Here is a 12,749-nt window from a genome sequence, read left to right as displayed (position 1 = left end):
CCAGGTTATAGGCTTAACTCTTTGTTAAGTGTCTCCTCTGTCCTTATAAGAGCTCTCTCCCGTATTACAAAGTAGGTGCCCATTTTACAGATGAAGAAACTGAGACTCAGACTGGATCACTCACTCACCCAAGGCCCCCCATCCAGTAAGTGGCAGAGGCAGAATTTGAACCCTGGTGGCTCTGTCCAGAGCCCGAGGCCCTCCACATAGGAGGCAACCCCTGACAGGCCAGGGCAGCCCTTCTGCAGCAAGCTCCAGACCCCTGGCATCTCCAGAGACCTCTAATCCTATTTCTTCCCGATCATTTGAAATCGGCTTTACTTTTCTTAAATCACTATTCACTTGAAATCTCCTTCAAGACTAACACCACTGCAGACGGCAGGATTTCACTGGAAGTGGCTCATTTGCATTTTCCCTGCTGGGGGGTTAGGTCCTGCCTCCCTGCAGAGCCTAACAGAGCTGACGACAGAGCTGCCTCCCAGAGCCGATTCTTCCACTTGAACCTGCTCTTTTCATCTGTGATTGATTACAAGGGCAGGGGTTGGGGATATTTAATTTTGGCTCACTGATTACACTTGTTATGGAGATGGATACAATTAGAAGCTGGGGCTTGAGAAAATGAAATAGAAATAGACCTTTTAAGAACTTTAACGATTTAGCCATGAATTTTCTGGGACTGGCCCTCACTTGGAGTGTTCATGCTTCTGGATTGCTGAAGTTATGAACAGTGACGGGGGACCCAGGAGAAAGCCTACAAAAGGTGAACAAAATCCCACCTTTTCCGGAATATTGCAGTGGAACATGTACTCAGCCAAAAAGACCTTCCTGAGATCCCACCACAGGTCAGGTGCTGTGTCAGAGGCTGGGCACCCCGAATGCACCAGTCTGAGTCCCGGCAGGGAAACAGAAACCATGCCAGGCACCAGCACTGTCGCCTGCCCTGAGTTTTGAAGAGTGAATGTGACTCGGAGAGGACATCTCTGAAGCAAAGGGAAGAGGCGAGGGGGTCATCCTGAACTAACACCGCCCTCCTGCACCCTGGGCTGTGCCAGGTGCTTTACATACACACCTTGGCACCTGTAATCCTCAACACCACCTCACTCTGTGGCATTGCTCTCAGTCTACAAATGAGGGAGCCGAGGCTTAGCAGGACATGAAAAACATGCCCAGGTGACAGCCAGGGCATGAGGGGCGGGAGCTGGAATGCAGTTTCACAGAGCCCAGTTTCTTGCTGGCTTCCCCCAGCATGAGGGGTGCCTTCCTGCCGGCACCCATCAGTCCTCAGGCAAATGTGACCTTTTCCAAATGCAAACAAATCTTAAACCAAATCTTAAAAGACAATGACGTTGGCTGGGTGCGGTGGCTCACGCCTGTAATCCTAGCACTCTGAGAGGCCGAGGCGGGTGGATTGCTCGAGGTCAGAAGTTCGAGACCAGCAAGAGCGAGACCCCGTCTCTACTAAAAATAGAAAGAAATTATCTGGACAACTAAAAATATATATAGAAAAAATTAGCCGGGCATGGTGGCGCATGCCTGTAGTCCCAGCTACTCGGGAGGCTGAGGCAGTAGGATCGCTTAAGCCCAGGAGTTTGAGGTTGCTGTGAGCTAGGCTGATGCCACGGCACTCACTCTAGCCAGGGCAACAAAGGGAGACTCTGTCTCAAAAAAAAAAAAAAAAAGACAATGACGTTAATAAAAGAAAGTATTTAGTGAATTGGAACAAAACAGACTATTTATCAGCATTACAACTTTTAACTCCTATTAAGTGTTTAAAAGCTCAATGGAAATGTTTTCTCTTATTATAAGTTCTTGTTTTAAGCTTCAAAGGCAATGTTTTAAAACTTAAAACTTCTCCAGAGCCCAGCTCCTTGGTCTAACCACAAACCCACAGGCCGGACAGCCCCTGGGCACGCAGGCGGTCTCAACCTGGCAGAGGCTGGGTGTGCTTGCGCCAGACGTGCACATGCGGCGATGTGAACCTCCACTTTTCCACTTTGCAGTGCTCCTTGCACTTGCAGCTATTTAATGATTTGCACCTATTGTTAATCGTTGTTCCCGTTCTCCTGGGTTAGAAACTCCACCAGGGCCGCGGCAGCTCCGTTTGTGTCCTGTCCTCTGTTGCATCAGAAGCCGGCTGGCGTCGCTGTCCTTTGCCTGGCTGCGTCCCTCCCAGTCAGCCAGTCAGTATTCATGCAGCACTTACCAGTGCCAGCGCCTGTGATAGATGCCAGACATTTTTTTAATCAGCCTATTCATTTAAGGAGCATTTATTGATCATCTGGGATAAAGAGATAGTGGTAAGTAAAGCAGACACGTTCCCTTTCATCACAGATTTTGTTTTTAAGCCTCACAGCCTTGCAAGGCGGGTGTCATTGTCCTCATTTTATAAATGGGAAGACTGAGGCTCACACACGGTGAGCAGAATGTTCAAAAGCACACTCCTAAGGAGTGGCGGGGCCAGGACTCTTCTTTTCCCTGCCCAGCACTGCCCCTCCCCCTTGCTCGGTGGGACAGCAGGCAGAGGGAGAACCTGCAAATTATTAATAACCAGAGAAATTGGAAGACCCTGTTGCTTTATGTGTTTCTTGTAATAATAAATCAGTGGTCCTCATAATGTACTAGCCACAGATAAATGAGATCGTATCTGTAAGTCTTAACACAGTGCCTGGCAAGTAACAATCACACAATAAATAGTAGCTAAAACAATAGTCTATTATTACTTTCTTGTTTTAAACCAAAATGGGACCATATTGCTCTAATGCAGTGCTTCTCAATGAGGGACAATTTTGCCCCCCAAAGGACATTCAGCAATGTCTGGAGACATTTTTGGTTGTCATAACCGGGGGTGGGGTGCTACTGGCACCTACTGGGTAAAGGCCAGGGATGCTGCTAACCACCCTACAACACACAGAGCAGCCCCCACAAGAAAGAATTTTTCAGCCCCAAATGTCACTAGTACAGAGGATGACAAACTGGTCTAGTAAGTACTTTTCCAGGGTTGTTAATTATTCTTTTATAACATTATTCTCAGTAGATACAGAGTGATTGATCACATGGCTGATGACTTCCTGGAATAAATTGGAAAAAAAGACGTTTTGTTTCTTGTAACCCTAGCATAGGACTAATCTGCTTTACCCCAACTTCAGAGACTTCAGAAGAGTTGCCATTGCCTATAGATTCCACTAGAGAATGGCTTTGAGGTGTTGCCCCGGTTTGGCTCATCCCACCCTCCTTGGGTCTGACTGGCTCTCTCAGGGAGCCCGCAGGAGGTGTGTGGAAGGATCCTTGCAGAAAGAGTCAGGGTTCCAAAGCTTGAGTTACAATTGTAAAGGATCACTGTCTCAGACTTCTTTCTCTCCCATATCACAGGCCTAGAGGCCCCTTCTTAGCCCATTATGACCTTTGGGAAATGTTAACGCACTTCTCGCTAATGGGAACCCTGGAAGCCAGTGCCATGTGACATGAGCCCAGCCAGATTATAACTATTCCAAATCTTTTTAGGATTACGGAACAATGGCCTTGTCAGAAATGTCAGGATAATTAGAAAAAATAGTGCTGCTTTCCTTAATCAGGGTGAGGCTCTGGGGGCTGCAAAGGCATCCGCTGGGAAGCAACTCCATTTTCTCTAAAACAGGAGGCTATTAAATACCCACAAGTGTCGAAACTCTGGTCCCTGGTACTTTACCTCGGCCAGAAGTGGGAGTCCCTGGTTTATTGTATGTCAGTTATACTTCAATAAAGCTTTTACTTATTTTTTATTTTTAAGTCAAGACTCTATGATGGGACCTGGTTATCTCTGGCTATGGGGGTAAGGAGTTCAGTAACTTACAGAGCTAGAGCTGGAGGGGCCTCAGAGGTCACCTGACACTCCTCCTCTCTGCTAGAGGCCAGAGAAGGGACTTACTAAGGTCACTTAGTGATAGAGGAAGCAGGGACTCAAATTCAGATTTTCCTGACTTGCTCTCCAGAGCTTTTCCCAATTTTGATGATGTCTAAGGAAAATAGCCACCTCACTGAAAGCCACACTGCTCCTCCCATGCTCTGATTTCCAAATGGGAAATGATTTCCAAATTTCCATTGCAAAGCACAGCATTGAGCTGCGGTAACTAAAAGGACCACCTTACATTTATGAAGAGCCAGTCTTTATGACATTTTCATACTTATCTTGTGTAATCTTTATAAGAACCAGGAAGAAAAGATAGTATCAAAATCCCATTGGGAGATAAGGAAACTGAGGCACAAAGGGGTTAGATGATTTTTCCTGGTCCAGGAAGCTAACGGCAGAGCTGGCACTTTACCACCCCTCTCCTAGCCCTTGTCCCAGAGTTTCCCCCACTCTTTGGGGGCTCATATTTACTGTCTGGAATTCCAAACAGGAGAAGAAACCCAAGGGTGCCCAGGAATCCCCATTCACATTTGGGAGACTTCCTCTGAGAAGGAAGAGCAGGGGCTCTGGAAAAAGTGAGAAGCTCAGGCAGTCCCTGGTGCCACCTCAGACTCCCTGGCAGGGAGGGCGTCTCAGTGTTCAGAGGAGCCTCCTTGTCAAGGGCAGGAGAGAGAATAGATACCCCTTGACTCTGGTTCTCCCATTAAAGTAGGAAGATGAAAGAGAAAAAAAACACATCCCCCTCCTTTGCTCCCCTCTAGGAACAAAAGTTAAGCCCACCAGCCAACCAGTGGACTCTGCCCCTTGGCTACTTTGAAAGCCAGCTTGTCCAAAGTCCTACTCCCAATCCCTTATTTTACACCAAGTATCAACAGGGAAACTGCTTGGAAGGAACCACATCTTACAATGGACAAATTGATGTGTCTGCCCTAATGGAGTTGCTGCTCTGGCAGCCAATCCCTGGGCCAATGTGCCCAGATCTGCTCAAGTGGGCTTCACTGCCAGGTTGCCTTGGGGGCAGCTGCCCCAGCCTCTGCACAAGAAAGTCCTTCCTCTCTCCTTCCTCCTCATGCTGGGAGGCCTTTGCTTGCCACACTTCCATTAGAAGGCCTTTGTCATTCATTGATATCAGTGAGGAGTTTTGAGACAAAGGTCTCACAGAGGTGGGCAGAGAAAACATGGAGAAGCAAGGCCATAGGTAGGACGTGCAAACAGTGGCAGGGAAGGCTGGGAGTTGGTGAGCAATTAGCTGGCTGGCTAAGGGCTGGGGCTGGGGACAAGAGGGGAGTCGTGCCAAAGTTCTAAGATATTTGTGTTGCGGGGTTGTCTCTGAGTCAATATTAATAGTTATCAACCACCCATAGGCCTCCCTCTGGACCTCCATAGGATACCAGACCACAAACAAGCTCTGAGTGGGCAGGGAGGTAAAAGAAAGACCCGTCACTGCTGCTTCTCCACCTGTGTGACCTTGAGCCAGTTTCTTAACCTCTCTGAGCACTTTTCTGTCAACTTATCCTTGTTTCCCTCACAAGGTTGCTATGGATCTTCAAGGAGCTGGAGGACATCACAGCCCTGAAAATCTGGGAGTGTTTACCATGTGCCAGTGTGAGGAATGTTATTCATTAGGACAGGACTGAAGGTTGCTTGCCTACCCAACCTACATTTCTCCCCGGCTCCTTTTCCAGTAGAGCCTCACATTTGTTCTGAGGTCTATCCATCTCCAGAGGAGAACCACACTAATGGTCCAGGGTTCCCTACCTTGGCCCAGAAAGGATGAAGAGAAAGACATTTCATGGTTGGGGGAGAGGTCTCTTGTGCTCTCCCCCACCCTCACCAGAAGGCAACTGTTCCCTGGCCGCCATCCTGAGACTCTGAAGAAAGGCCCCTGAGGAGGAGGTCCACTGTAAGGATGGCAGAGCCGAGACACAAGGAGAGCCAGCATTCTTGATGACATCACTGAGCCACCAGTAGTCCCTTACCTGGAGTCTGCCTTACCTCTGGACTTCTAGAGTCATAAGAAAACAAATGTCTCTATTTTTCAAGTCCATTTGAATTGGAGTTTCTGTTACTTACAACCCAAAGCATCTTCACTGCCGAAGGTGAGGGCTTCTTTCACAAGCCAGACACTGAAGTGGTCGCAGGTGCTGGTGGAGGCTGCGACATCTCCACACACACTAGGAGGTGAGGCAGCCACATGGTGGGACAGAGGGAAGTCCCCAGGATCAACGGTCACTCTCAGGTCCAGCCATCACGAAGGCTCTCCCTTCCTCCCAGCCTGCCTTAGGTCCTGAAATGTTTGCCCAGATCTGTTTCATTCCATTCCAGAGTCTTCCCTAGACCTGACTGAACCCTGGACCCTGAGCCTTGCAGGACCCCAGGCCCTTTCCCCAAGGGGCAGTGTCCTCAGTTGGGCACATCTCTTCACCCCAGGCCCCAGGTGATATTAAGGGACTCTCTGGTCATGCAAGAAGCCCCAGCTGTATCCTGTGGTCAGTGACAGCCACTGAAGGGCTTCAGGTAGTGCAGGAAATATGCTTTGGAGCTACATTATTAGAAAGACCCACTGGAGGCCGTGTGGAGGGTGAATCATAAACTGGGCCCCAGTGACCAGTGTCTCAGCAACCAGGCCCCAGGGGCTGTGTGCCGGGCTGAGGGATTGGTTGATGGATCCTCTCTGGGAGGCCCAGCTTCGACACTGAGTCATCTTTTGAAAGGACTAATACATCAGTAGTAACAAAGGCCACCATTTTTTAGTATTACCTTGTATCAGGTGCAGAGCCGGGCCCCTCCCAAGCATTTGCTTATTTAGTTCTCACAATAACTCAGTGGGGTAGGGACCATTTTAATCCCCATTTTACAGACAAGGCTCCCTGATGCTCGGAACATTCAGGTAACTTATCCTATTTCCCCCAGCTGCAAAGCAGCAGAGCCTACAGCGAACCCAACTCTCAAAGCCCCCGTGGCTCTTAAGCAAGTGCTGCTTAATGTCCTACAATAGGACCATTACGAGCACCACATTTCATAGTGCAGGGGAGCAGAAGTGTTGGCTAATGGGCTTTCTCAGGAATGCCTCTGTGTCAGAGGAACCTGCATTTGTTAAGCATTCACGGGGTGCAGAGCCCTCCCCAGGCTCCGGGATCTGAGCTGCCACCCAAGGCAGAAGCCTGTCCTAGAGCAGGCCCAGTGCCTTTTGAAATCCTCATTCTCCTCAGCCCCTTCTTTCTGAGCTCCAGGATGTGAAAACAATACGTGTGGGAACAGTGGGACCCACTGTATTCAGGCTTTGTTCCCTTTATGGGTGGGCGGCCGGTGGGCGCAGAGCCAGGAGGGAACACGGCCAAAGGAAACTGAGGTTCTTGTGTGCCCAGGAGATGGGCTCTGGGGGGGGAGGCAAGCAGGTCAGTCCATGAGACCAGGCACTTGCAAACAAAGGGAGGAAGAAGAGTTTTTAGGTTCTGTCGCCCTCTCAGTTTTCTGAATGCCAGGAGGAAATGTTGGCCAGAATCCAGTTGGGCCATCAGTAATGTTGCTGACTCTCGGGATCTGCCATTTTGCTCCTATTCACTTGTCTTTCATTTTTGCCATACACCACCCTGCTTTGCAAAGGGACTTTAACTGATTGCACAATGACGTCCCTGCGCAGGCAGGCGTCCCAGCCCTGCCCTACCTCTCCCCGGCATGTTTCCTCAGACGCAGTGGCCGCGCAGGCCATCCTCAAGCCTGGGAAATCACCGCAAAGGGAGTCTGGCTGAGCCCCCAGCTCCCAGCACAACGCTTTCCCTCCCTGGTTTCAACTCTGTTAATTAAGAAAGCTGGCTCGGACTTGGCGTGAGGGACAGTATTGTGCCCGCCTCTGAAAAGCAATGGGCACCACTCTAAGAACCAGTTGACATGGTGACTGAGCCAGGAGAATGCTTTCAAAATGAGCAATTTAATTTAAAACGATCACTGCATTTTTAACTGAATGGCACATTCCGGTAATTGCGAGGACAGCTAATTGGGCAATTGTTCAGAATTTTTTTTCTGTTCTTATTCCACTTAATGGGTGTGTGCACAAACACACACACGCATACATACAGTGACACTCAAGATGGGCCAACTTACTAATTCCATGGTTACCAATGCCAAACTATTTGGTGGTGGTTGATTCATTGGCATCGTCACTCCCTAATGTGTTCAACCCAAGAACCCTCAAAGCTTCCCCACTCCCCTCCTCTCAAACAGAGCACGTTTGTGAGGTTCAAGATGTTGTCAAGCCCGTGCTCACACGCTTGCCCCAACAGAGGGGAAATCTGCCTGGTCAGGGACTCTGACCTGGGCAAGTTACTGCATGGCCCTTTCTACGTTTTTTATTCCCGAAGCCCCTGGCCCAAGCAGGCATCTAGGTTTGCTTGTGAATCCATCCTTCCTCAACATTCAAACACAAACGTCAGCTGAGGGAGAACTGCCTGGACTATGTAAAATGTTTATTTGTTCTGATTTAATCCTGGATCCCATGGCCACATGCTTGGTGCCCAAACTGGAATCCAGCTCTTTGCACTCACTGCTTTGGTATACTTGTTGCCACAAAATATTTTTTGTTTTAAACATTGTTTCCAGAACTCTAATATGGTGAGCAGTTCCTTTTTGCTTGGTTCCTATGTTAAACTGACTTTAGGGAAAATGTTTCCACCACACCCCAGGAAACCCTGTCCCTCCAGAAAGAGAATGACTGGTTAACTCTTCTTAATTATTTTTTAAACTCCTAAATTGCTGCTCTGAATAAACTGGAGTAACCAAATGTGCTCAACTTGTGTTTCAGCCCAGGGCAGCAGGCTGACTCCGCTGTTTAATTGAGCTGAAATCCAGAGATGAAAATCTGGGAGACAAGAGCCCATCACCCTGCGGGGTAATGGAAACCCCATCTCTATCTCAGATGACTGAGGCCATCCTGGACTTTGATCGCTGCTTGTGAGCCTTTTGAGTGCAAAGCATTCCCTTTGTTCTGATTTTCTGACAACTGTTTAATCATGTTCTATTCATAGAAATTACAGTAGAATTCTCTTGTTTCTCACATATCAAATGAGATAATGCATGGGGAAATCAAGTTCTGGAAACAAATATTCAAAGTATAAGACTCCTACCAGTCGTGAAATCCTGAAGTGTGTTGACCACTCGGTTTGTGGGGTAGACTGGGGGGCAGGGAGGGTATTCATCCTGCCACAAACATTTCCAAATATATTTGCCCTCAACCCAAGATCCAATCATCAATAAAATGAAAGTCTAATTATAACAGCAAAATGGAAAGACTTCAAGGAGGGAACTGACATTTGACTGGCTGCTGCTGGAGACCAGGGGATTGGAGGGGGAGATGGTTTTAACTTTAAACTTTAACTTTTAACTTTTTTTCATTAAGCATTCTGGAAGGGCAAGTTTATGATCCAGTTTCATTCCCTATCCAAAGCCCAGGAATTCCATTCCCTATTGGAGCCTTTTGAAAGTGTAAAAAGGTGATCTAATCCATAACCCCTAACAAATCTTGAAAATCTATTTTCTTTTCTTCCTAAATCTCTTGTACCCCACTATCTCTAAAGTTCCTCACTAGCTGAAGGCCCTCAAAATTCTCTCTACCCCTAGCCTTCTCAACATTTCCCCCCTCGTCTCCTCCCATCTTTTTCTCAACTCTATTCTTCAGACTGCCCTCCTTCCCTAGAGTCTAAGGTCTTCCCCTCTTCCTTCCTTCTTCCCTACTCTCTTGTCCTTCTCCACCCAATTAGTTCTGCAGAAACAAACTCAAACTGTCATGGTGTGGGGGTGGAGGTGGAGTGTGGAGGAATTGAGGTAGGGATACAATTGAAGCAGGTGGAAATTTGGTGGTGCTGTCTTTCGTGGGCTGGAAGAGGTGGAATATCTTTAAAAACTTCCATGCTAATAATTGATATCGCATCTCATAGTTCAGTGGTAGACTTCACAGTTGAGGGGTTCAAAGAACTAAGGAATTTTCCCAAGGTCACGCAGCTAATCTGGAATACAGCTTAAACCCAGATCTTTGGATCCCAAAGCCTGGGGACTTTCTATTTCATGATGCTGCTTCTCTCACATTTTAGCTGTACATTGTAAAAGAGATATTAGATAACATTCATTACCTGATGACAAGTGCAGTGGTCATGGTGATTGATTCCCCAGCATCTAGTCCACCTCTATGTTATTAATTTGCTAAGGCTTCCATAACAAAGTACCACAAAGTGGGTGGCTTAAACAACAGAAATGTATTGTCTCACAGTTCTGGAGGATAGAAGTCCAAGATCGAGATGTTGGCAGGATTGGCTACTTGTAAGGGCTGTGAAGTTGAAAATCTGTTCCATGCCACTCCCAGTCCCTGGCATTCTTTGCCTTCTGCTGCATTACCCCAGTCTCTGCCTTCACGTCGCATGATGTTATCCCTGTGTGAGTCTCAATTTCCCCTTGGTGTAAGAACTCAGCCAGAGTAGATTAGGGTCCACCCTGCTGTATTATGACCTCATCTTAACTGGTTACATCTACAATGACCCTATTTCCAAATAAGGTCACATTCTGAGGTACTGGGGGTAAGGACTTCAACATATGAATTTTGAAGGGAGGGACATGATTCAACCCATAACAACCCCAAGAGATTGGTATAAGCCAATTATGTTCTTCCCTTCTTGCTGGTCACTAGTTTATAAATAGGCATGTAATTTAGGAATAGCCAATGAGACCTGAGGGGAAACCTTCCAGAATTTCATAGGAAAGGCTTCTTCGTTCCCAAAGAGTCACAAAAATAGGCTTCTTCCCCAAAGAGTTGTCAAGTCTGGGTGTGGCATCTGGAACTACTGCAGTCAAATGCCCCCACCCTTAGGATAAACCAACATGGAGACGCACACAGAACAGAAAGAATTCCAGAGCAGCCAAGTGCCCTGACAGACTCTTTCCAGATGCACCCATCTGTGGAGTTTTTATCATACGAACTAATGCATTTTCCTATTTCTTAAGCCAGTTTCAGTCAGGATCTTCTATTATCAGCTACCAAAAGCATCCTAACTGATGCCAAATAAAAAGGCACTACCAAGTAGATACAGTGTAAAATATTGTTCAAAATTCATTCAACTCACTAGATTTAAAATGATACCAATCATGATGACATATTTATTTGGAAAATTTGCATTATTTCAAATTTGGTACATAAAATGAGACCAATTAATGTATTATACTACACTATTTAAATCTTCTTAGCTCAAATTTGCAAAAAAATAAAAAAGCATAATTGTTTTCAAACCCGAGTGTGCATCACAATCATCTAGAGGGCTTATTGAAACAGATTACTGAGGCTCACTTGCACAGCTTCTGATTTAGCACATCTGAGGTGAAGCCTGAGAATTTGCATTTCTAACCAGTTCCCAGATACTGCCAGTCAGCATGCCACACTGAGAACTACTGATCTAGTAAAATGAACCTTAGTGTACCCAAAACAGTCTGGTATATGTGATCCTTTCCTATGGCGGGGGTCTTAAAACAATTATAAAAATAATCACCATTTATGGAGTATCCACCAGTACAGACCACTGCACTGGACATTTTGCATTTATTTAGTTACTTTTCACGATGACTCTTTGAAGTGGGTTTACCAACCTCATTAAACAGACGGGGAAACTGAGGCACACACAAGCTAAGTTACTTGTCTGAAGACAAGAACCAAAGTCTGGACCCAGATGGATGTGACTACATGGTCTTTTTACAAAATATGTGCCCATCAGAGACAAAATGCTGGTCTAGCTAGAACTCGGGGCTGATGCAGCAAGGACAATTCAGAAATTACTAAGTATCATAGCTTGAAGAAAAAGGGCATCTCTGGCTGAAACCAATCATCCCCAGCCTAGGGAGGCGAATGGCTCTTCTTTGGCTCTTTCCCCTGAGGCTGCTCAGCTGCCTGCTTGAAAGCTCCGCCCTGGAGGCAGAAGCCACAGGGTCCACAGTGGCGCTCTGCCATCCTCCCCACACAGCGGGTGTTGCTGGAGGCCTGTGCAACCAGCCACGCCCCCACACATCCTAATCCTGTCTTGCCCTCGCCGCCACATGAGTGGGGCCCGGGGCCTCCTTGTTCACTGCAGAGACCAGGCACTACTTCCTGGAGGCCAGTAGAGAGGACAGGAGGGGATCTGGGAATGCAGACCTTATTGGTGTCTGGTTAATCTCAGGACATGAAGAACTCCCTGAACGGGCAGTTTATTCCCATATGAAATGTCTTAATCATCACAAGGAATACAGATAAGGAAGGAGCCAAATCCACTCTGGAATTGCCACTCATCAAAACATCCCAAAATAGGCAGCTCCCCCAAGGAGACAGCTGAGAAAGTAGATTTTTTTGTCATTGCTTTGGCATTTAAGCCTGACAGAAATCACAGGGCATTATTCTTTGAAAACCAGTAATTCAAGAAGATGGGCTATGGCCAAGAGTCATTATTCATTGGAAGCTATTGATAAATCTGATGTGCCAGGGAGAGCAGAGATTGGCACCTCTGGTTTAGAGCACTCAGGGCCTGACTTTCCTTGGAAAAAGGACAGTGTCCCCACCCACCACTCAGCACTTTGCAGGGAAGGGCATTGTGCAGGGGGTAAGGGGATAGGAGCCCCCTTGATTCCATCACCCTTTTCCTCCACACAGACTCCTCCTAAGGCCCTCTTTCCACTCTGGGCTGGACCACAGACCCAGGCCCAAGGTCTCAGAGGATCTTACTCCTCCCTCGGACTTTCATATGCAACTGCTTCTTCAGTTCTGCTTTTCATTCCCGAACTAGAATCCTGGAGTGAAGAAGCTGAAATTGGCACCCATAGAAATCATCTGATCTAAGCTCTTCACTTTAGAGAA

The 12,749-nt window shown here is 47.2% G+C and overlaps 1 protein-coding gene across 2 annotated transcripts in view; it reads left to right on the top strand.

The window, feature by feature from the left end:
• Positions 1-8,808, top strand: part of RBP2 (retinol binding protein 2) — a 39,569-nt gene extending 30,761 nt beyond the window's left edge. The window contains exon 5 of one of the 2 annotated variants that reach the window (XM_045539278.1): positions 8,688-8,808. In XM_045539278.1, the coding sequence (XP_045395234.1) occupies positions 8,688-8,705 (18 nt within the window). In that variant the 3' untranslated portion in view covers positions 8,706-8,808. Of the gene's footprint in view, positions 1-5,418; positions 5,860-8,687 lie in introns of those variants that run through there. The other variant, XM_045539269.1, reaches the window with a different exon arrangement.
• The last annotated feature ends 3,941 nt before the right edge of the window (positions 8,809-12,749 follow it).

The sequence above is a fragment of the Lemur catta genome, chromosome 1, assembly GCF_020740605.2.
Source record: "Lemur catta isolate mLemCat1 chromosome 1, mLemCat1.pri, whole genome shotgun sequence".
NCBI lineage: Eukaryota > Metazoa > Chordata > Mammalia > Primates > Lemuridae > Lemur > Lemur catta.
The sequence above is the reverse complement of the archived record's forward strand: the minus strand, read 5'-3'. Positions and strand labels throughout refer to the sequence as shown.